Source organism: Halyomorpha halys, unplaced genomic scaffold (genome assembly GCF_000696795.3).
Source record: "Halyomorpha halys isolate HHAL.00 unplaced genomic scaffold, Hhal_1.1 Scaffold1266.1, whole genome shotgun sequence".
Classification (NCBI taxonomy): domain Eukaryota; kingdom Metazoa; phylum Arthropoda; class Insecta; order Hemiptera; family Pentatomidae; genus Halyomorpha; species Halyomorpha halys.
In genome coordinates this window covers 150,872-176,286 of record NW_027110142.1, presented here as the reverse complement: position 1 = coordinate 176,286, position 25,415 = coordinate 150,872, and the positions used below count along the sequence as shown (strand labels likewise).

The window sequence follows — 25,415 nt, the reverse complement described above, 5'->3', positions numbered from 1 at the left end:
GATATCTTTAGCTTTCTCTCCTAAGTTTTTCAAGAATTCAGGCAATAGACCGTCTGGACCAGCACTTTTCCCCATTTTTAGTTTGCTCAGAGCAACATCCAGTCCCAATTTTGAAAAGGGTGAACAGAAAAGCATGCTATTATCTAAATTTAAGCAACCCGGATTCTCTAATAGGTCTTGGACAAACAAATCTAAAATAAAAAACATTATATGGAATAAATAACTACATTTTTTATAATATAATCTAGTTATGGCAATATGAGGACACTCCAGTTTTTATATTCTCATTGCTAGAAGTTTTAACTGTTCAATATGGACAGTTATCCTCTTTTTAGGTCACGGATACTCTCTACTGTAACAATATTATGTTCTCTAATGGTTATCACCCTGAATGGGCCCTCGTATCGCTGTATCTCCTAACCCCTGTTAGACCTCAACTTTCTATATACTCCAATCCTATTTGTGACCTTTAAATGCTCCCGTGCCAACCTCCTGGATTTTTCCTTTTCTATTCCTTTCCCCTGCCTTCTCCCATAACTTTCTTCGAGCAATTTGGTTGTTGTGTATTTCCTCTCTGTCCGCTGCCATGCCCTTATAGTCCTGTCGGTGTTAGTAAAGCCCAAAGAGGATCTCAAATGGCAAAAACCCCGTAACTGTATGTACGGAATGATTGTATGCTGCAATTGCCTTAGGTATTGGCACATCTGGTTCCAGTTCCTGGTCGACCTGGTATAATCAAAGATGGTCACTCAATGTGGCATGAAACCGGTCTAATGTCTCCTCTGCTCTTGGGGTGCCCTGGTGTGTTAAGATGTCATATTACGTCAAGGTCCTTCATTTCTGTTCAAATAATGGCATTGTCAAATTCTCTGCCTGAATCTGATGAGATGCGCTCCGGGACTCAGTAAATTGGAACCAATTTCAGAGAGCTGCCAGCACTGCTTCCGATGACTTTTCTTGCACCTAGTGCGCCACTGCCGCCTTACTAAAGAGATCAATTATGGTTATCCATTTAAATCCTCTCCATGTGAAAGTGTGACCTTCTCTTTAAGGCTTCTAGGGTCTCCAAGATTCCATGATGATTTGTTTTGTCCTGATGATATGCTACAGTCACCTCGCTTTGGCGTTCTTCCTCCCAAAGGGTTGCATTTGTCCTACCAACAGCTTGCATCGGGTGGATTTCCTGTCCATTTCTATATGTTAATCACACTATAGCTTCTTGATCTTCTCCCAAATGGTTTCATTCCCAACTTACAGGTGACACTTTTCTCTAGGCTTCGAAGCATTATTCAACATTCTACAGATCTGATTGTTCTTCACGCCTGGCTGCAACCAAATCATCGTGATATTGCTCCTCCCATACTTGTTACATTCAACTTTGACCTATCCAGTGGTTTTAGTCTTCCATATACTCTGCCGCCTCTTGTCATTAATGATGTCCTCAAGTCCCTCCATATCTATTGGTCTTTCTTCTTCCTCTCACGGTGTTCACTCCTGCAGGAATTCCCTGGACATTTCCCCGGCCTCTTCTACTGTATTTACTGTTATTGCTCGAAATATGTGATTTACATATTTTGATGTCCATATGTTACAAATAACTGCTTCCAACACGTAATTCTGGCCAAAGACTCCTTCAACTTTCCCACTTATTGCAGGGGCCTATGGTCAGTGTCTACTTTAAACTTTCTCCCGAACACATAGGGCCTAAAGTGGACAACAGCCCACACTATTCCCTAGAGCTCTTGTCCCAGCACACTGTATCTAGTCTCCGTCTCTGTCAGGCGCCTACTGGCATATGCCACTGGGTGATCTTCACCCTCTTGAGACAACACCGCTCCCAGTGTGTACTTACTCGCATCTGTAGTGATATTGCATTGCCAAATGAAGTCTGGGAAAGCAAGCAATGGCTCCTGCTACAGCTTCTCCATGCACTGCCTGATATTGTCTTCCATCATCGTAGTGATGATCACCGTTCTGCCTTTCTTCAGAAGGTTGTTGAGTGGAATGAGGTACTCAGCCATTTCTGGCATAAATCTCCGGTAATAATTTAAAGTTCCCAACAACCTCCGAAGTCCCTTCACGTCCCTAGGCACTGCCATCTTCCGTATAGCTGCGACTTTATCCACGTCAGGTTTAACTCCTTCCCTGGAAATCGTGTGGCCCAAAACGTTTATTTGTTCTTGCCCCAATGATGATTTCCCTCCTGATAATTTGAGCCCAAATTGCCTAGTTCTCTGGAATACACTGTGTAAATGCTGCACGTATTCTTCTTCATTCTTACTGAACACTAGGAGATCGTCCATATAAATTTGACATACTGATTCATCAATTCCCCTCAAAAACTCATCTATCAGGCACTGGAAGGTTATGGGAGCGTTATTGAGGCCAAACAGTATCCTTGTAAATTCATAGTGTCCTCTCTCTAATGTGAATGCCGTCTTATGTTGATCCTGAGTGCATTTTAATTTGATGATATCCGACCTTTAAGTCCAATGTACTGAATTCCGTTGCCCTGCTCAGCCTGTCCAAAATGTCTTCAAATCTAGGGATCGGATACTTTTCATCTATAGTATTCTCGTTCAGCTTCCTGTAATCAATCACCACCCTGTACTTTTCGGTAGTTTCACCAGGCACGCTCTCTTTTTCACTGCCCACAATGGAATATTGTACGGGGAAGTTCTGTCAATAATTATTCCCATTTTAAACTTTAGAGCTCTTTCCGGATGTGGTGATGTAACGCCTGTGGGTATCTTCTCTCTTTCACATATGTCACTTTGTCTTGTTTTAGTAAGATCTCAGGGACTGTCGTTCTGAGTATGTTTAAAAAAAATATCTTCAAATTCCCTTCTAAGGCTTCATCTCCAGTCCTTGCCCTGATTCATTGCTCCAACCTAGAGCCCGCGTTCTTCCACTAAAAATGACATTTGTAGATTTTACCTCCCGACTTAATCTTCCATTTTCCCCTGCTATTTCTAACCCAAGCTCCCATCTTCGCTAACAGGTCACATCCCACTATTACTTTGTATTCCCTTGGCATACTTCCTACGATATCTACCAGCAAGTTTTCCTTACTAAATCCCCAACTTGTCAACTCTACCTCCACCTCTCCCTCTACCTCACAAGGGGTACCCAGGTGATTAATGTACGCTGGCATTCTTGAATCTGGTGTGTAACTCTGTCCCCTTGACTACCATGGTTCCATGGCTCCTCAGCTTCTTCTTTGGTCTTTGACGTTCCTGATGCTTCTGTGGATGCACCAGATGATCTACTCAACCTCTGATTGCTTCTCCATATCTGTTGGGCGTTGATTTCCATTGGTTCCCCGGCCCACATCTCGTCTTCGGTACATATATGGACACTTTTAGCTATGTTTCTGCTTTCAAAACACCTTGTGTGTGGACTTGCCCGCAACTATGGCATTTTCTGTCTTCACGGCGCCCGCTGCTTCTTGGTTTTATCTGCTTCTTTCGGTGGTTGAAACTCTTTCCTTTCCGCTATTTCTTTTCTTCTCTATGGAACTGGATTAGTCCTCAGTTGATTGTAAGCAACTCTCGTCTACACGGTTTCTTCTATTTCCATATGGGACTCTTCCTCTCTGGTGCTGGCATCAATTAGTTCCTGCGTGCACTCTGCTAAGGAGTGTTCTCTCGGCATTCCCTCCTTCTTCCCCAGCTCTTTTGCCATCTGAATCTTTGGAATTGTATCTGACCCTGTGGCTGGATTGTCTACCATTATCTTGCTGAGTTTATTGGCGATTTTGTTGTAGCATGCCAGGAGTTCCACATCATACTACCCATTTGACTGTCTCGGTTTCTTCGTCTCCCTTATGAAAATAAATATGTCCTCTTCTGGAGTCCACCATCCTCCTCCAAAGGCCTTCTTCAATCTCGTCTTGAACTTGCTCCAGGGTGTTTCCTCATCTGCTTGAATCTGATAGAGGATGCTCCTCTTAACTCTGCAAACGACTGCTGCATTTAATGCCTCCGCATCTTCGCTATTGAGTAGATTTTCAATAGACTTCACTTCAATTCGGTTTATTAGTCTGTCACCACCCTTTAAAAAGGTAGTGGATGAATTTCTTCTGGAGGTGGGTTCCTTGCAGATAAAGGTTGGTTGACTGGATCTTGAGGTTGGTTATTTTGGTTCCAACCCTCCAGGTTCAGAACTGCTGCTCTCACGATTCCCTTACTGGCCATATTTTTATAAAATAAAAGGAGACAACAAAATCAAAACAAAAAAAATATTCTCCTTGAAAACAAAAATTACTCCGGTATCTAAAGTTCCCGGGTTTCAGCACCACTGGAGTATCGGTGAAAGCAAAACAAAAAAAAAAGAGAAGAAGGAATAAGATCTGACTCGCTTGGACTGCTGTAAAATACTGATTTTATTGGGTTCGGTATATCTTTTATATACATTCGATCAGTTGATCTCCTCAGTCAGCTGACATCGAAGTATCTGCTGACTGAGAACGTAACTTATATATATATATTGTTACAGCAGGTAGGGGTTCGAAAGGAACCTTTTCTAGCCCAACCTTGAAAAGAAAAGACTAGTCGAATTTTTTTATTTTTGTATTTTTAAATAAGTAAAGATAATAAAAGGAACAAAAAATATACAAACTAGAAAAAAAAAAAGAAAGCTTAACACTATTACAAAATAAAATTAATTGAACAAAATAAAAAATGTCTTATATCACCGGTGATTAATGGGGCCCTGGTTGTGGTTGTTGTCCTGAGTGGATGTTCTCATGAAGGTAAATCGACAAAAGGATAACCGTCCGGCCACCTTGTCCTCTTGGAGGATAAGTCGAAGAAGTCCGCCCGCCGTGGCTAAGATGATTTAGCTGGCGAAGATGACCAGAATGCTGGCAACTATGAGTACGTAGTGAGGAGAAAATGGAGAAGATATTTGTATGCAGTGAGACATTAAGAAGTTGTCTGTCTATTTTTCAGTATAAAAACAAAAGAAAAACATATGCCTTTTTAAACAATAAAAACATATGTTCATCATTTCGTTAAACGATGTGTTGGCCGCAACATATATATAATTTACAATGGGGGTTGATTATATTTTTTTTTATAAAATTTTAGAAATATAAAAAATATTTTATGTTAACACTCCACCCAATGAGACAAAGTAGACCATCTAAGATTTCACCCCTGACCTTTACTGTTTTGTCCTTCTCAAATGGAACATGTATTAATTCTAATTGTTTTAAATTTTAATATTAAAGAGAGTTCTAAACGGTGGTAATAAATCATGAATAATAGTTTTATTTATTTAAATAATTTAAAAATGATTCCTGTATTGATAAAGTGTAGAGTGGCCTAGTGATAATTATTCAAAAGTTCTCAGATATTTGACGTTGTTTCAATTGATATATTATTGGTTCTTTTGTTCTCCTCTTTTTTTTTCTTTTTTCTTTCCTTGTCTTCCACAGTAACCCTGTGAGAGAGCAGTTAATTGATTTCATGTAAATGCTCCAAGCTCTTGAGAGCATATGGCCAAATAAGAAGCAAATATAAACACACCTAAAAAATAATTAAAACTGGCAGCCATTGGAATAAAGAAAAATATAAAGTATATTTTTAAACAAAAAATTAAAAAAAAAAAAAAAAAAAACCTCAAAAATAATTAAGGCTAGTTGTTATTAGGCTAAAAATAGTGTGAATTTTTTTAGCTAAAAATATAAGTTCTTTTTTGTGCAAAATGTGCTGAGGCGGTGGGCAAGACAGACCACCTTTGGCCTTCAGTATTATTAACTTAGCTCTGTCTGATTCATGCAGTCTAAAGTCATAAAGTAGATGTCTAAGGTCCTTTACCGTCTGTTAATCGAATTTAAATTTGTCATTAGTAGTCAGTCCAAATCTTTTGAGGTAGTGTTGAGGTCCATGTTGAGTTATTAACTGTCTCAGTTAGTAATATGTACTTTTCACTTTGCAGTAGTTAGTGACTGTTATGTCCCTTATGAATTGGTGAAGTGGTCTGTCTTTTGCAGTTGTATCTCCTTTTACTTTTCATCTATCTGAATGAATATGAGTTTTTATTAATGAAACATCCATTTTTTCATAAACTATTTGGACTTCAGCATCTGTGACTCCATCTTCACATATTTTTCAGCTATTTTATTGCCTATTTTTCCACTATGACCTAACCCAGTTCAAGGTTATTTTTATTCCTGTCTTGGTTACATCCATAAAATGTTCCTAATTTAAAAAAGTGTATGGGTCATTTATTTTGTAATCTTTCAATTAATCTAATTAAGGGTTCTGCTGTGTGTTAGTATAGAATAACCATTAATCATCCACAGTGTTTGGTCAGTTTGTAAGTGTTGAGATACTTTTATAACTGCTTGGTTATTTGTACAGTCAGAATTGTTTTATGATTTGGTCTTGTAAAATATAATAAATGAACATCCAATTTTCGTTTTAATTTGTCTTCATTCCATATAAATTTTAATGTTTCTGTATTTTCAATATTGATATTTTGTATAAGTTCGTAATGGTGGTTATATGTATCCAATGTTGAGGTGCTATTTATTTTTCTATTTTGCATGTTTTGAAAGTTCCAAATCCATCTTTTTTATTTTTTACTAAAAATAAATTTATTTGTTCCTCAATTTTGTATTCTATTGGCAGTTTTCTGAAATTACACATGTATCCAGAGAAAGTTTTATAAGCTTTGCTATTTTTCTTGCTGATCAACCTTTGGACTCTCTGTAATTGCACTAAATTTGTTTGTGTAAATTCACCTTCTTCTCAGAATGGAATGACATAAGGTAGTTTTGGAAGTATTGCTCTTATATACATGATTTTTAAAATTGTGGAATTTAGATCCCAAGATACTTTTGCTGAGTGACTTAACAAGTTTATAAGTCTTGTAGTTTTTGTTTCTAATCTCTCTGTATAGTACTTCCAGTTTAATTTTCTGTCTAAAAAAGTCATAAATATCAAAATATCTTGATATTTTGTACTAATGTTTTGTCTATTTTAATTTCTAATTGTGAAATGTTCCTTTTATGAGAACAGATTAAATATTTACACTTTTCATGACTAAATTTGAATTTATTATTCGTAGCCCAAGTTTTTAATTTAGAGATCATGTTATTTGTTATGATTTAGTGTTCTTTAAAGTTTTTGCTCCTAATTATTTATAAATCATTTGTATATGCTATAATTTATAAATGACTTGGGTGGGTTTGTGATATAAAAAATTGAATGAGGAGACCCTATTAATATTTTTTTTCAAACAAATGTAATTATTTGATTTTATATAACTTTCTCTGTCTCAGATATTTCATTATTAAAGGATATATTTTTTTCAGACATTTATATTTTTTTTACATTTTGGAAAATTATTTGGCTGCTCTTGAATGCCCCCTTTATCTCCATACTTAAGACCAAACTGTTTAATTTAAAATTTAAATTAGTTCGTGTGATATTTACAACATTATATTATGCTTCCACGATCCTTTGCCTTGGCTGAATCTTGAAGTGGTTGCCATTTAAAAATTGATGATTTACTAAGTATTATAGCAGTCACTTGTTAATTAGCTTGACTACCTTTTCCATAGCAGATTACACTGTAATAAGTCTGTATTTATTGGTTCCATGTATAGGATATCCTTTATCCAATCCTGTCAAATATATTTTTCGTCGTGATATGTTTAGTGAACACCCTTATTTTAGTTTTCTGTCAGCTAAACTCAAACAATTTTAGGAAATGAAAATTTCAACTTATTAAGTCAATTTAAGAACAGTGCAACTTTTATACCAAGCCTATTTGGAAAAGCTATGAACATTTTTTTAAAAATATTTTGTTTTAAATTCAGAACACTATTCTGGAAAATATTAATAAAAGTTTTAGTGGGAATGATTCAGGAGTTCCTGTTTATTTAACTGAGGTATTCCTTAGTCTATATTGTAATATATATAAGATAGTCAGGCCTAACAGCAATAAATCAGACAGATTTGAAATGGAAATGGGAATAAAGGAAGGGGATTATAGTTTGTAACATACATGGACAGAATAATATGAGAACGTAAAAAAAGGAGCCTTAAACTGAAAGTAGAAAATTGTAAAATGGCTCTAGGGAACAAGGGACTGTAAATTTTTAAGGTTTAAGTCTGGAACAGGTTTATGTACACCAATATCTAGGAATAAAACTTACTTATGTTGAGAGGTTAGATTCTGAGATAAATCAGTGGATAAGGAAAGTAACAAATGTGCACCACCAATTCTTATAACTATAATCGCCACAAAGGAAGTGATGATGAAAAGATGGCTGTTTATAAACAAGTCCTTATACCTACGCTGAACTATGCAGCTGAACTTTAAAAACCATCTACAAGCTACAAAAATGAAATTCCTGAGGAAAGCTCTCAGTAAAACTAGATTTGACTGAATGAAAAACAAAATAATAGAGAACAGACATTTTTTTATGGCCCCTTTCCTAGTATTTCTGACATATGGGGGGTTATCTATAGGTTATCACTCTATTCTATTCATGGTGGGGGGTCAAGTTTTCATTTCATGGGACCACTACAGAAATAAAAGTTGACCCCCCAGGCTGGATTTGAATGTGTGTAGCAATAACGAGCTAGTCAAAGTTGGGGCTGTAACTTGCTTGGCTACAGCGCGGAGAAGAGACGCAACATAAACTGCTAATAGAAAATATTCATTGTATTGTACAAAAAATTAATGTGGTTGGGCCATGTACCAAGAATGCCGATCTATAAACTCCCAAAAATTATATGGTGGACTACTGAGATATTAGCGGGAGGACCTCATATCAGATGGCTATATATGGCTAGGAACAGAGGAATCACTCTTGGTGAAGTCAAGAAGTTGTCAATGGATCAAGGCTGCCCTGACACCGTAAGAGATATGGATTGGTTGAAGAAGAAGATTGAGTTGTTCTCAGTGACGTTGACCCCCAACCCTATAATTTTAAGTACATTTTAATTTCTTCCCATCACGTTTGTTGATTATAAAAATATTTTAAATCATAGATTAGGTTTCATATAGACAAATCTATGAATGTATCTGGTAATCAATTGTAATACCAGGGTAAGCCACTGACTAATCCATTTGTGTTTTATTCATTTTTTTCAATTAGGACTTAAATACAATCATTACTAATTTTCTTTTATTACTAACTTTAAGTTTATATTACTTCTATAGATTAGTTTTTAAAATATTTCTTACTTCATGTTGTTACCCATTAACATACATATTTTAATCCATTTTTATACTTGCCATTTCTTATTTTTTTATGATGTGTTTTAGTTATTTTCATATTCATTTACGTTTCTTGATTTTTAATCTTATAAATCAGTTATTATTTTTCAATATAATTTATGCTGTTTTTCTTTTGTTAATAATTTTAACTTTTTATTATTTTGATATTTTATTTTTTAAAGTGTTTCTTACTATATAACTTTTGAAATAATTTTGGTTATTATCCTCTCTTCCGATTTGTTTGTTAGTTCAGAACTAAAGAGAAATAAGTTTTATATTTTAGATTCCTTATTGCATATTAAATGGTATATTCTGCAGGTTTTACTGCATAAAAACCTAGGCTCTAGTTATTATGTACCATTTCTTAACCGTAAACATAAATTAAAATAAATCTAAATTCTACAAAAAAATTATAAAATAATATAAATAAAAGTTGTAATATATGATGTTTTAAATATCCTTCAACTGTTGTATCAAATAGAAATCCTCACTTGATTTTTCATATTTCACCTTCCACATATTCACTCAATTGTATACACTTATAATATAATTAAATTAATGTTATTTTATGTAATTTTAAACTTATTTTTATTATGGTTATACTGTGTATTATTAGAACAAGTTCACTTTATTTTAGGAACTGGCAATTGACGTGTCTAAAGGTTATGTCTATTACTGAGTCACGATCCAAAATGGCCTCCCATATTATGTAATGGTGTCCAATTTAAAAGCACATCAAACTTCAAGATGTTGGCAAGTCAAAGGCCCAATCAACACTGACTGTTTCCTTTCTAGATCTAAAGGCATTGCCTTCTGAGGTTACACGATATGTTAATAAATGTATGTTTTTTAATTAATTTCACCATTTTGACATGCATTTCTATTCAAAACAAAACATTATGAACTCCTTATTGTTTAGCAAACCTCAGATTGGTTGTACAGATGAATATTGTAGTGGTATATGCGTTTGTAGTTCGAATATACACAATGCTATTGTTTTTTGTTTCTGATCGAGGAAGCGTTGATCTTCCTATAATTGTGACCTTAAACAATTCACAATATTTCAATTCAAATATTAAAAAAAAATTAGTTTGACATTTAAAATCACAAAAATATCTTAATCATGGTTAAATGGATTTAAACATGATATTTACTTATAATATGCATCCATATTAATGAATATAAATAATTATTAACTTAAGATTATAATACAATTCGTAAACCTTTAACTCTTTTTCTCCTGAAAATATTTTTTAAAATTTAATCATGATGCAGTGTAATAATTTTACCTTCCTATATTTACAAACTCATAATGTCTACTTAATTATTAACTTAGTTTTCCATAATATTTTCATTTATATGTCTATACCAATGTCTATGTTTTGTTCATGACAAGAATTTACATTTTTTTATTATGTTTGCTCTCTCTATAGATATTAAAATATCTCTAATATATATATAACAATGAATATCTTTTTAATAGGCACCTTTGGGACAGGGTCTATGGCCAGAAAATCATGTTAATTAATGTTCTTGGGTAAAAAAAAAAGAAGAAAAAAGAAATAGAATAATCAGTATTTAAATCTGTCATTGCAAGGGCATGTAAGAAATAAGTGCTCACCATGAATAAGCGAATTTTTAAAATATATAATTAGGCTGTAGCTTTAATTCACTACCTTGAATGGTTGTCTCTATTATGAGCTTCCCTTTTTTTTATAAAATTTTATGAATGTAGATTAAGATAGTTCAATACGATATTTTTAAAGTCATTAGAAAAACTATGTTTAATAAAAATATAAGAAAGAAAACTTTAAACTTGTTTCAAAAGAATAGACAGAATTATTAATGTTGTATCAGTCATGATAAAGGAGATAAGTCAAAAACATTAATATTTTAGACAAAATAGAAAGCTCAAAAATATTCCCAAAATTTTGTAATTTTGGCTTTTTTTTTTTTTTTACTAAATCTTTAAATATTCTCTTTTTTCTTTCTATACTATAATTTAAGCTGCAATGTTCTGTTTTCAAGTCAGTATATAATATTGACCTGAATATTCAATTCACTCATGTTAATATATTTTTATACCTTATTATATCACAATCTTTTTCCTGAGTAGATAAATAATGATAGTGCCCTTTTATCTCAACATAGGAAGGATATATTCCGAAAACCCAGCATTAATCTTAAATGATTTGAAATATTACACGTTAGTTTGCATAAATAAACAACAAACAAAATCATTTTTATGAAATAAAAAATCACAATTAGTAAAAAAATGATAATAATATATTATTAGTCTCAAATTTCTTTTTTTCATTATTTGTTTATTTAAAAATGACATACAATGTTCTGAATAATGTTGAATTTGGGGATTATATATCTTTATCTAAGTAGCTTAGTATATTCCCTAAGATATTTTTATTTATCTACTCAAGCCATTGGAAGTAAAAAGAAATAAAAATGTAATGAAACCTTAATAGAAAAAAAGTCTAGTGTGGTGCATGCATCCCACCAACCTACATTGAGTTGAAATTAATACATCCTTGTTTCAAAACTGCGACTTCTTCATTATTTAGAGGAAAATCTAAATAATCCAAAAAATTATGTTTCTTCATTAATTTAAAAAAGTAATAGATGAAATGTTAAGGTATATAGTGAAAAAGTAGCTCTAAAAATTTCCATTCTGGTAGATATTTAAAATGTTAATGGAACCTTTTATTAAAACAGACTTTAAAAAAAAAATAGTACATAAAAAAGAAAATTTTTTAGAATAATGGTAGATGTTTGATAATAACTTAGTGTGGAAATAAATATTATCCGTTGATTATAAAAGTATATTAAGGCTGGCTATGTTAAAATAAATCGGTAAAATATATGAAGAGTTGACTATATTATACTATTTCATTAAAAAATTATTGAATAAAATAACTTAATATTATAATTAACACAATAATAAATTCCAAATGTAAAAAAAAAAATTCAAGACTTGAGTGAATACAAAAGAAAATGAAATTTGGCCAAATAAAATGATGGAAGCATCTATTAAAGTGAACAACTTTGTTTTTAAAATCAATTAAATGTCTATTCTCTTTATTTGAATTATGCTGCAGACTTTCTTAATGTAAAATAATTGGTCTGATCCATGTTCTTCTCTTCTGCCCCTCTGCTTGGTCCAGGTAGAGCCTTAATCTACTTTATGGTTCTTGAATGTTGATTAATGAAATTAATAGGTGAGAGAAATTATTTCACTGATAAGGTAATCTAATATGAATGACTGACACTGGGCAAATCTTCACTCATTTCTGTTATTTGTTCAAAATGGTGACTGCATAAGAAGATGGTGAACATATAATTGAAACAGTTTTGGTTTTATTTTGAAATTTAAATGATGACTATAGATGATGAACATATAATTGAAACAGTTTTTATTTTATTTTGAAATTGAAATGATGACTACAGAAGTAGTACAGATGGCCAACATATAATTGAAACAGTTTTTATTTTATTTGAACTATGATTAAGGATGTCATCCTTAAACAGCAGGTAATCATGTTGATACTATTGATCAGACATTTTACTCCCTAACCCATGTAGTTTTTCATAATTGTCACAGAATTCTAAACTTTTCTATTTTAAATTTTAAAGTATGTTTTTGTTCTGAACATGCTACCATGTAAGAGTAAATTTTAAGACTACTTTCATCAATAACAAATAATTTATTTGAGATGTGCAGAGTTTCATCCTTGAATGGACCCTCGTACCACTGCAGCTCTTTCCCTCTATTGGTCCCCACTCTCCGATATACCTCCATCCTTTCATCATGTCTCTGACACTTAAGTTATGTTATACCACTCATTTACTTCTCAATTCGTTCTTTTACATTGGTTATGTATTTAGTAAATCAAAGAAATGGTTTTCTAATTACATTATGATAAATATTATTTGTTGTGATTTCATAACTAACAACTTTTTCTGTACATAGTAATAAAATCAGAGATATGCCTTCAATTCATAAAATAATTTTTCTTCATATTCTTTATATCACATGAACTGATATTTTCTGGTTTCTATTGAAAATATAACAAGAAGTCATCACTCAGTGGAAGTTGGGCGTTGATAACTTCACTACAACATTAAACCGATGAATATTAATATAGCTAATTTTTAGAAAACTCAAAAGAAGATTTGACGTTTAACTTCCTTATAGAGAGTTAACTTTTTTATCTCTGGGCCTTCTTATTTCTCTGAACTCTAGCACTCTCATATTCATTACTCAATATGTTGCGTGTGCCAGGTTAAACGGATACCTTTATATAGGACAAAACTTTTTATTCTGAAAATTAGTTTCCCTTTACTTAGATATGAAGTATTTTGTCATTTATTTCATGATTTCAGTTAAATAAGCTGATGTTGAAGTTTATTCAACTTTAGCCTCAAGGTAGACAATAAAATATTGATTATACTATCCCCCTACACACATGAAAAGCAGCTTACTATCAATCTTCTTTTTTTTTTTTTGTTATTTTTTAAGAGTATTTTTCTTACTTAAAATTGCAAATAAACTTTGCAGAAACCCTCAAAAAGTTTCTCATGCTTTTATACATAAAAAATCAAGGAATATATAGGTTGTCATTTTCTTTGTCAAGTCTGAGTACCTGAAAATGGATTTTTTCCTTAGCAATAAGAAAGAAAAAAGAGTATTAAAATTTAGAAGTGTAAGTTTCTGTTCAAATTACGAAATTTTGATTAAACTAAATATAGATACAATAAAATACTATATGATGTTATAAAAATGCAAAATTGTATACAATTTAAATAAAACTCAATAAAAAATAATATATACAATAAAGAATAAGAAAATGACACACATCCTCAACAAATGTGTAGAAAGAGCACACTTACACCAAAAGAAGAATTGGTGAATTATTGTTTTCATACCTCTGTATACAAGAAAAATCGAATTAGAATACTTGATTAAAAATAATTTAAAAAAAATTAGGTTATATTTATAATCAGACAAATAAGATCTCAATTTTGTCACTATGTGTTATTCTGCCCTTGCAATACAAATAAAAACTGTTACATTTAAACATAATAATGTGATTTAATATACTATAAACTAGTATTGGTTTGGTGTAAGAAGAATTGGCCAACTCTATGGGCAGTTCCAAAGAAAAGCACATGCATTAACAGTTCACAGTCACTTTCAGCCACTAAATTCCGCTAACCAATGGATGTTTACTTAAAGTGAAATATTCTTGCATGCTCTTTCATATATTTAACAAAGTTTGCAATTACTATTTCCAGTTGTTCCCTAAAAAATAACCTCATTCGCAGAAAGAAATTAGTAAAGAAGAATGTATAAATGTTTTCTAATTTGACTTATTTAAACGAAACATTTAATATAATAATTATAACCAGAACACAATGCAATTGTTACAATTTTAGTAATAACCCCCAAACAAAACGAGTCAATATTTATAGTCCAGTCAATGTGAGAATGGTCAAAAGGAGACTGGGGTGTGGATGAAATCAGTAGAACAGCCTAAATTGACTTCAGCACTTTGTTTGGACTACTTAGGATGTGAACATATTTTAAGTCCTGGGATATTGGTGCAAAACCAAAAAAAGAGGATGGATTGAAGTGGATGGTGTTTTTCTCGTTACTTGTTTATTTCTCTAAAACCATTGGTCATAGCATAAAGTGAAAATTAAAACAGCATTAAATTTCCAATAAGAATCTTACTTGTTTTTGGATCTGTTGTGATTTAATAAATATACTCATGTCAAGTTAACAAGTTTGAAAAAATATATATTTTTTGATTCACCACTCTATTTATTATTTTTAAAGATTAATGTTTGTAATCAAAAAGGAAAAAAAATTAACCCACTCCCACAAAACTTTAGGTTTTCTATTGTAAAACTAAAAAATCTGCCTTACCTCATTTGTCGATTTTTATGACTAAATTGTGGATGGTAATATTTGTACATGTCTCTACTCCTATATGGAGCTGAAAGTTGGATATTAACAGATAAACAGGAGAGTAGACTGGCAACTGCTGAAATGAGTTCCTCAGAAGTATTGTGAGTAGAAACTAGTAGGGACTGCATCCATACTAACAGAATTAGCTAGAGGCTCTCCAGCTGAAGTAGTTTGACTATGTCAGGATGGAAGATCACCGAGACGCACTAAACACACTAGGTACCTGGATTACTTCGACCATCTATGCAAGAGGAGAGGTAAACCTCTCAATCAACCCAGGAGCATGGTAAGAAACCAAGAACAGTGGCACTCACTCCTGACATGATGTTCTCCTGTATTTATAAGGGTGACGGGAAAGGAGAAGAAGTTTTAGGATAGTGCTTTGGCTACCATTTTAAAACTAAATTGTGAATGGTAAAATAGAGTTCAGAGGATTATTCTAGGGTGACCTCTGACTGAAAAAAATTGGCCAAGTAGTCGGAGAATAGCTGCAGACAATGTACAATAGATACACAGAATATTTATTTTTTTTTTCAAATTTTGAGGGGAGAGAGATAAGAAATTGTTTTATCTGTCTTTTATAAAGATTTAAAATTTAAAAAGGGCCACACGTAGCTCAGTGATTAAGACAGTCTTACCAATTTGATGTCTATTGGCGGTGCCGGTTCAAATCCAGTCTGGGACATTGCTTTTTTCATTGAGTGGTGGGCCCACAAAATGAAGAACTTTGACCTCCAACCATAGTTAGGCATTAGGACTCCAATGGGAGACTTGGTCGAAAAAAAAAAAAAAAATTACAAATATACATACCAAAGAGAGCCAGATTTTTTTCAATTTTTTTACTTTGATGAACAGATATTTCGTAAAATACAATAGAAATGAAAAAAATATGGAAATTTTTGTAGGAATTTTAATGCTCGTCAGTATTTCACATGAAATATTTTAACATACAACCACTTGTTTTCGATTTACGAGGGCTGTCCAGAAAGTAACAGACATTTTGAAATAAACAATTCACAAAGTGAAAAACTTAAAGTTTATTATATACATTTGAAAGTTACACTCTTAAGCTATTTTTCTACATAATCACCATTCTAATTGAGACATTTATCATACCGTGGCACAAGTTTTTCAATACCCTCTCTGTAGAAAATCCTGTCACTTGTAAAGTATGGTCTGTGATTCGGTTTTTGTTGGCTCGAAACAACAGGCCAATTGAAATTTATCGTCAGCTTTGTGATGTTTATGGGCAGGGGACAATGAGTGAAAGCCGAGTGAGGCAATGGTGCATTGATTTTAAAAAAGGCCGTACCAGTGTTCACGACGAGGACCGCAGTAGTAGGCCTAGCCTTGTGACTCATTACCTGGCAATGCAAATCAATGTCAAAATTTGTGAAAACCGTTGTCTCACGATTACAGAACTGTCAGAACATTTTCCCCAAATTTCACAGAGATTGGTGCATCAGTCCCAAAACACAGTAGCCATGACCTTGATAGCTGACAGCATTTGCAAATCACTTTTGTGGTTTCTTGGGAGAATGTTTGTGTGTGCACCTATTTCATTGTTTTGTTTCACAGTTGACATGCTTCCCCCAAGTCTCATCCCCCATTACGATACAATCCAGAACTGCATTACCATTTGTGCTGTATTCTTGAAGAAAGGTCAGTGCTGCAGCCAGTCTCTGTTATGATTTTCCATTAGGATTTTCAGAACCCACCGAGCACAAAATTTGTAGTAACCAAGCTTCTTCACCACAATTTGATGCACCAAACTCCGTGAAATTTGGGAAAAATGTTCCAACAGTTCTGTAATCGTGAAACAACGGTTTTCACGAATTTCTCATTGATTTGCATTGCCGTTAGTCGACATCAGTCCCAAGGCTAGGCCTACCACTGCGGTCCTTGTCATGAACAATGGTTTTAGAGGCAACAAAAACCGAATCGCAGACCATACTTCACAAGTGGCGGAATTTTCTACAGAGAGGGTATTGAAAAACTTGTGCCACAGTATGATAAATGTCTCAATTTGAATGGTGATTTTGTAGAAAAATAGCTTAAGAGAGAGTGTACCTTTCAAATGTATATAATAAACTTTGAGTTTTTCACTTTGTGAATTTTTTATTTCAAAACGTCTATTACTTTCTGGACAGCCCTCGTAAAACCTGAAAAACATGACCTTTTCTGCCGTTCTATCTTTTGGTCTGCACCAATATCCCAGGACTTAATTTATTTTCACCACTTAAGTAGTCCAAATAAAGGTCTAAAGTCAATTCTGGCGGTCCCATCTATTCCGTTTACAACCCCCTCATTGACTATCCTCTTTGTACATTTTCAACTATTAATTAAAGTAATTATTTTTCTTGTTTATATTTGAAATGAAATATAAATGAAGCTCAATTTAGTATTTCTTAGCTCACCATCTATCATTTCAACTAAAACCTAACCTCTAGTAAATTTCTCTTGTTTTATAAAAACAAATTATCAATATCATTATAAAAGTTTTAAACTCTGAATGAGATGCCTTCTTTTGTAATTTGTAACACTTACTAATGTAAAAACTGTCATTTTGCCATACTATTTTTGTTTAAAAACTGTTAATGTTTAATATTAGATTAGCATTGCTTGTATAATTAGCTAATATGATTTAACTCTTAACTCTTACATTAGTATGAATACAAGAAGTTATTACTTAACTAATACTTTTTCTCAATTATATTACTTTATTTCCTCAAATATATTTTATATGAAGTATGAAAAAAAAATTTATTAACTGGATTTTTAGGCTTCCCAATATTTGCTTGGAGAGGTGAAACAGAAGAGGATTTCTGGTGGTGTATTGACAAGTGTATAAATGCAGAAAATTGGCAGCCCAACATGATACTAGATGATGGTGGAGATGCCACACATTTAATGCTCAAGAAATATCCCGGACTATTTAAAGCTATTAAAGGTATTAATAGTTTTTATAAATTAGGCTAGTGATGGGTTAAGTAAACAAACAATTTTGTTTAAATTTTTGTTGTAACTCATTTATTGCCCTGTGATATTTGTTTATGAGAACTAATCTGTTAATGATGTTATTGACATTCAATCTCTTGAATGTTACACGTACAGTTCACATGTTACAAACACAGTTAACTTCTGATTGTTTAGTCTTGTTTTAATTTTCATTTCTTAGATATTTGGAGAATTTCAAACATTATTGTGAGCAGATATGTTCTGAATGAAAAATATATGATGTTAAAGGGAAAAATGTCTTGTTCATCAATTCAGGAAGTTAAGTTTGTTCAAGTTAAGGAAGACTTGTTCATCATTAGTTCCAATAATTCCATAATGTGGACACTGAAAGTCCAAGGAGGATAAGGAAAGAATCAAGAATATCTTTATATGTAGAAGAGTATACTTTGACTGTTGTGAAGTTGAAACCTACCAAAGTATTCTCTATTATTAGAGCTGTTAAAGCTATCTTGGTTGACCATGAATTTGCATCCCTATAATTTTGATAAAATAAATTAAGTAATATAAATAAAGATGTAAGCTGGTACTTCATGAGTTGATGACTGTAGAAGCTGCTTCAGAATCCACTAAGTGATCGTTTCATTGAACAGATTTGTTAATGAAGAAAATTGGGTCTAATACTGAAATACCAAGGCCAGTGTCTCATGAGCATTGTATGTAGCATATTAACACAAAATATGGTCTACTGAAAAATAAAAGAAAGGATTTTGAGTGCTTAATGAATCTGTTGGAGCATTGCCCATTTTAAATTTAATTCAACTGGCTACTCTATCAATTCCTAGATCTGCCAACGAAGAGCAGGAAAGTATTTATGTTGTTTTGAAATGGTGTTACTCAGCATTATTAAACCGAAAGCAAATACTATGTTAATGACTATTTCATGTCCTCATTCATCATATTTGACCCTACTGAAAATTAAAGAACTTGATTGAATTTATTCCTATCTCATCTTGCATGCTGCCCTGATATTTCACCTTTTTGGATTATCATTCGTTCATCATCCAACACATATCTTTTCCAGGGAATGTGATTCAGCATTTTACAGGAGATCATATTTCATTTTTAATAAAACACTAAAATTTTATTGCTTAAAAGAATTTTTTTTTCTTAAATTTTCCCAATCCCATAATTCTTGTAGCTTATTTATCCTATTCAATTCATCATTACAGTAGTTTAAAATGGTTTTAACTTATTTTACCATGCAAAAAACTGATATTTTTATTTAAATCAATCCTTAATAAACTCTTTACTTCCCAGATAAACTATAATTTTGTCTCTTCACATCTGAGCCATTGATATAGATCTCTCATTTATCTTTTATCTTCTATGAGATTTGTCTAAATGTTGGATATAATTTTTTATTGTAGCCTTTGGTTTAACATGTTTATTGAAACAAGGATAAAGCCGTTAATAGTTAACTGTGTCACAAGTATGGAATGGGTAGCTTTGGTTTTTAAACAAATAAATAACAGACATAGGACTTTTGCGTTTACTGTAATCTTTATCCATAAAGAGGCTTGCAAAATCCACCCTAGTGATAACAAATGGTTTAATTGTTCAAATCTTGATAGTGGGAGGTTGAACATTGGAGATGTGGAAAAGAAAATCTATTTATAAATTAATTATACTTTTATGGGCTCGATATCAAATAATCTGGATGCCCAATAATATTTGAAATTGATTTTCTGCCTAGAACTAGCAATCATGCTGGCCACAAATCCAATTTTAAAATGGATAATGTATTTAATAGCACCAAAAAAGATTTTCTAAATAACTAATTGAGTTTCTGTATGTCGTTCTTAAATTTGGATGCATAACTATCATATTTTTGATGCATCAATCAATCCCACTTGATAAAATGGATAGGCTTTTGGATAAACACACAATGTGGTATTTCAATATTGAAAGAAAGTCAAAGAACTGCACTCTAACTATTGCAGATGGAAGAAGATAGCCTTAACTCAAGTCTTTTAGACATTATAGGTGCTGTAAATATGATTTCATCCTGAAGGTAACTGCATTGAAATACCAAAAAGGGTCATACATTTGCACAATGGCTGACATTCAACAAATCATTTTCATTTGGCTTAGATATATCAAAGCAGTATAAAAATGATTGATATTGGGTATCTTATTTTACATTAATGTTCGCTGAAACAATGGACGTATATCTCAGGTAATAACCATAGAATTAAGAATTCTATACCTAATATCCAACTACTAAGTTAAGGCTCATAAGAAAATGGTCATTAAACAAGCCAAATTCAGTCGAGGACAAAATATCAAAAGCTAAACAATGTTTTATGTAAGTATTGTCTTTTATTACACTACGGCATGATAAATAACAAGTAATATGGACCCTTGCAAGCTGCTAGTGAGATGTCACTTTTTCTTAAATATTTTTTAATAATATTTAAATAATTTTCTTTCATTAAAAATAAAAGGTTTAGCAAACACCAAATGTTTTATGCCAAAAATACCAATAGTTCATCCCCACAAACCTCTATCCAATGAATTCAGAACCCAAATCCTCAAGTCTGTACCTAATACAATCTTCCTATCTTTATTTCAGTCGCCTCCTTGTACATTTATCTATTTGGATCAGCACTGATTATCGTTTTAGTTATTTGTTTGTTGTATGTTCGGACAACTTTACCATTTCATTCTTTGTCATGCTATCATCTCAATTATGTTTGCGGACAATCTTTTGTTATATAACTTTCTTAATTCACCAGTTAACTCATCCTTCTTTGGTCCAAATATTCTACACTCTACTTTATTTTCATAAACCTTAAGATTCTTCATTAAATGTAAGTGGCTATATTTTATTTCTATAAAGAACATTAGGAAGTATAATAGCAGTATGCAGATCCTAACTACTGAGTTTTGATAAAGTACGCCTAATCTAATTAAGTATAAAACTGCAAAATAGCAAGCATTACTTGCCTTTAATGAGTCCTTATTTCCTCTTGGATTTAGAATATTCTAGTTATTGTTGCCGAGAAGGGGTATTTACTTATTAAAAAATACATATGTACATGCATGTATCAAACCAAGTTTATTGATTTGGTTATAGGATTAGATACACATAATATTTTTATAATTTAAAATACAATATCTTTATAAAATGGAGATTAAACTTATTGAACATGCAATATTGGTTTCTAAAGCACTCTAACCACCCATTGGATGCTTTAAATTCCATGTCTCCTTATTCCTGGGCGATTTCTTATGTTTAGATCTGATGTTTGGTCCAAGAATGGATATTTTTTAAGCTTGCACCCACTAATACCAATTGAATAAGAACAACTTTGACAATAAAATTGAAAAATGAAACTCGCATCTTGTCTTTTTCTCAATGATATTTTCTCAGTAAGACTAAAATAAGTCTACCTTGTTTAGCAAAATATCAGCACTTGAGTCTTTACTACTGAATTCCTTGACTAACTTTAATAAAAACATTTATTTATTTTTTATTGTAATTTAGAATCTAAATATTTTTTTTTAATCTTAATAAATTCACACAGTAACATTTTTAACATTTTAGCTTGAAATAACAAAAACAAATAACGTATATTGGGTTTTACATATTTAAAGTAAAATAAAATATAAGTAAAGAAGGGGATTTCTATAAAAAATTTTGGATGAAAAAGGACAAAATTGTGAAAATATTTCAATTCAAAAGACCATTTTTATTTTACTCTTCCAATTGAAGTTCTTAATAGATGGGAATACTACTTAGAAGAATAAAATGGATTAGTTTCTTTGATGTGATAATGGTGCTGTGTCTTTAGGTTTTATTAATTAAAAACCTAAAAAAAATAACTCATAAAGATATATTTAATTTTGCATATGTATTTATGTCAAAAGATAAAACTATTAAATATGGTTTTCTTAATTTTCAACCTAATGCAAGTGTTTTGAAGGGGTAAATTTCTCTACTTATTAGAACATATTCTCTGTCAATCTTGGGATCAATATCACTGAAATTATCATTGATTTGTTATTAACCATATATTTTGATTTGTGTTTATTTCCTAAACCTAATTCTTTTTTTACATTAATCAATGTATTTAAAGTAATATAATAGTAGTTCCAGCATTTTTGTCTAAATGATCATTATGTTAAAACTAATTCTAACCAAAAAAAAAAAGATAAAAAGATTTATTTGTATTACCTACTTAATAGGAGATGATGGTTGGGGGTGGGGTCAAATGAAACACAAATAAGTTGGTGTAGCTTATTTAATTGTGGCAACGTTTCGGCTAGAGTTTCTAGCCTTCATCAGGGCTGTTAGCTTGGAAACCAAATGTCAAATTTGGTCAAAAATGATTTGACGTTTGGTTTCCAAGCTAACAGCCCTGATGAAGGCTCTAGCCGAAACGTTGCCACAATTAAATAAGCTACACCAACTTATTTGTGTTTCATTTGACCCCACCCCAAACCATCATCTCCTAGTACGTCATCCATGGTCTACTATCTCTCATAATTACGTACTTAATAATTATTCTTGTTTCATACTCATGACAAATTTTGGAAAATATTTCTTTATGTTTTTCATTTTTTTTTTTTTTTTGTTAATTTGTTTTGGGTTTTTATAATAAATTAACATTACATAACTAGTAATGATGATATTTTAGGTTTTTTTTACTAAAATGAAATCTACAAACAACCCTATTATTTCCCAAAAAAAATTTTAGTTGTCTTATATCTTAAAATCTTTCAGGATCTCAATTTTTTTTTTTCTCATGGCTTTTTACTTGTCCTTTATCTGTATTGATCGGATATTATTTTATCAGGTTAGGCTAAAAACCAAGGTTAGTTTTCTATAAATTAAATTATTAAGTTTTATTGAAAACCTTGTTTTATTAAATATGAGTAAAACTAAATGAAATAATTGATAAATATGTATTTTCCTTAAAGGAATCTGTTGCAGGTAAAAATTACCGGTGCTCTGGGTTACTTTACATTTTCACTGGTTCGAGACTAGAGGATTATCTATGGTTTGGAAAGGAGAGAAGATGAATACCAGCAGAAAACAGAGAAATTTTTAACAATAAATAATAATGAGATATGTTAAATAATAATAATAGTCTAAGAGGAGTTTGTGAACAAAAATTTTCTTGAAGTCAGGCGGAAAAGGCTTTGTCTGACTTCATCATGCTCTGCACAATTAATCAAAAAATATTTTTTTATCCATTGCTTTCAAACACCTCTTTTATACTGAAATAAAAGTCAATTATTGTTTACTTTCTGACTACTATGATTTTTTGTAGGGATTGTAGAAGAAAGTGTCACTGGAGTACATCGATTATATCAGCTTTCAAAATCAGGCAAACTCAATGTACCAGCTATGAATGTGAATGACTCTGTTACAAAAATGAAGTTTGATAACTTGTATAGCTGTCGTGAATCCATTTTAGATAGGTATTTTATATAATCATGTTTTCTATTTAATAAGGATTCAATAGTTTATCCTTTGCCACTTTTTCTTGTAAATTACTAATTTTTTTTAGATTTTGAATTTCAGAACTTGGGCACCTTTTGGGGCACATAACATATTTATTTTTGGGGCCCAGGATAGATTTATTTTTTAGGCCTGCTATGAATATAATCAAACCCTATAACTAATAATCTTATCTTTTATATTCTTGGGTAAAAGTTTTTTCTTGTTAACTGCCTTTTTTGAAAGACTAAATGAAATTTTAATGATTCCGTTTTTAACTAATAAGTGAAGGCTATGGACAATGGATCACCAATTTCCATGAAATTTGTTTTGGAGGTAATATGCCTAAAACTATTGGACACTTCTTCAAGGGTTCTTGTCAATGGGCCCGAGAAGCCAAAAAAAAAATTTTACATAATTATAGATTTTTTATTATCCTATGCTGCCTTGCTTTACTTGTATTAATGATTATTATATACCAATTGATTTTTTATTTTGTGGAGAGTAAGAACAAAGGAATATTGATTCTGTTAAAATGTACAAAAACCAAAACATTTTTTCACATCCAATGAAGTAGACCAAAAATATTTTTTTAGAGAAAATCTAGTTAGATTCGTATTTGGTGTCTTCTAAAACTTTTTAATATGCATTTTTGTATAAATTAAAAATTATAAATTGTTGGGCTTAATTTTTGGAAAATATCAGCTGATGCCCCGTGTTCACAAAATAAATTCATAACTCCTCAGGTTATCCAAATCCAACATAACTTTATAGTTACGGAGTTCAACTGTTGGAAAGTTGAATTTACATTGTTCCTGCTCAGCCTATATCGATATCTTTTAAATTTTATATGGGAGAAAAAGTTTCAAATAAAGAAAAATTTCTCAAACATTTTATTTTATATCTCTGTTCTTAATTTTAGTTTTTTTATTTAATTAATTTTTGTTTATGAAAGTTCAGTTTATACCACTATGTGCACTTAGTCTGCTATATTTAAATAAAATATTTGTACCATATTTTTAATAAATGAGGAGAAGATGGTTGGGGGTGCGGTCAATGAAAACACAAATAAGTATGATTAACTTATTTTAATGTGCCGACGTTTCGGCTAGAGTTTCTAGCCTTCTTCAGGGCTGTTAGCTGGAAGGTCGAGCGCCTCTTCCTCAGGCGCTCGACCTTCCAGCTAACAGCCCTGAAAAAGGCTAGAAACTCTAGCCGAAACGTCGGCACATTAAAATAAGTTAATCATACTTATTTGTGTTTTCATTGACCGCACCCCCAACCATCTTCTCCACATTTATCATCCACGGTCATTTATCTCTCATAATTACATATTTTTAATACATTTCTGTTGACAGTTTGAAAAGGTCTACTGATGTTATGTTTGGTGGAAAACAAGTTGTTTTATGTGGATATGGGGAAGTTGGAAAAGGTTGTTGTCAAGCATTGAAAGGGTTAGGCTGCATTGTATACATCACAGAAATAGACCCAATATGTGCCCTTCAAGCTTGGTAAGTATTAAAAGGCTCAGATGCATTTTATGTTTTACTATCCATAGACAAATCATGACAGCAGTCAGAGCTGCATATTTTCATTGAGAGACACTTTAATAAATTTATATACATGTATGTGTAATATATTGTAATATGCTCTTTTTGAGTAAATAATATATTTTTGATGTATAAAGGGTTTTGATATGTTTTATTTTATGTATAATTCTAATATTGT

At 31.8% G+C, this 25,415-nt stretch overlaps 1 protein-coding gene across 2 annotated transcripts in view; it reads left to right on the top strand.

Annotated features, from left to right (window-relative positions):
- LOC106689033 (adenosylhomocysteinase-like 1) overlaps nt 1–25,415 on the top strand; it is a 100,980-nt gene that overhangs the window by 54,825 nt on the left and 20,740 nt on the right. For both annotated transcript variants that reach the window (XM_067048270.1, XM_067048272.1), the window contains exons 7-9: nt 18,006–18,173; nt 23,518–23,668; nt 25,046–25,198. In XM_067048270.1, the coding sequence (XP_066904371.1) occupies nt 18,006–18,173; nt 23,518–23,668; nt 25,046–25,198 (472 nt within the window). The remainder of the gene's footprint in view (nt 1–18,005; nt 18,174–23,517; nt 23,669–25,045; nt 25,199–25,415) is intronic.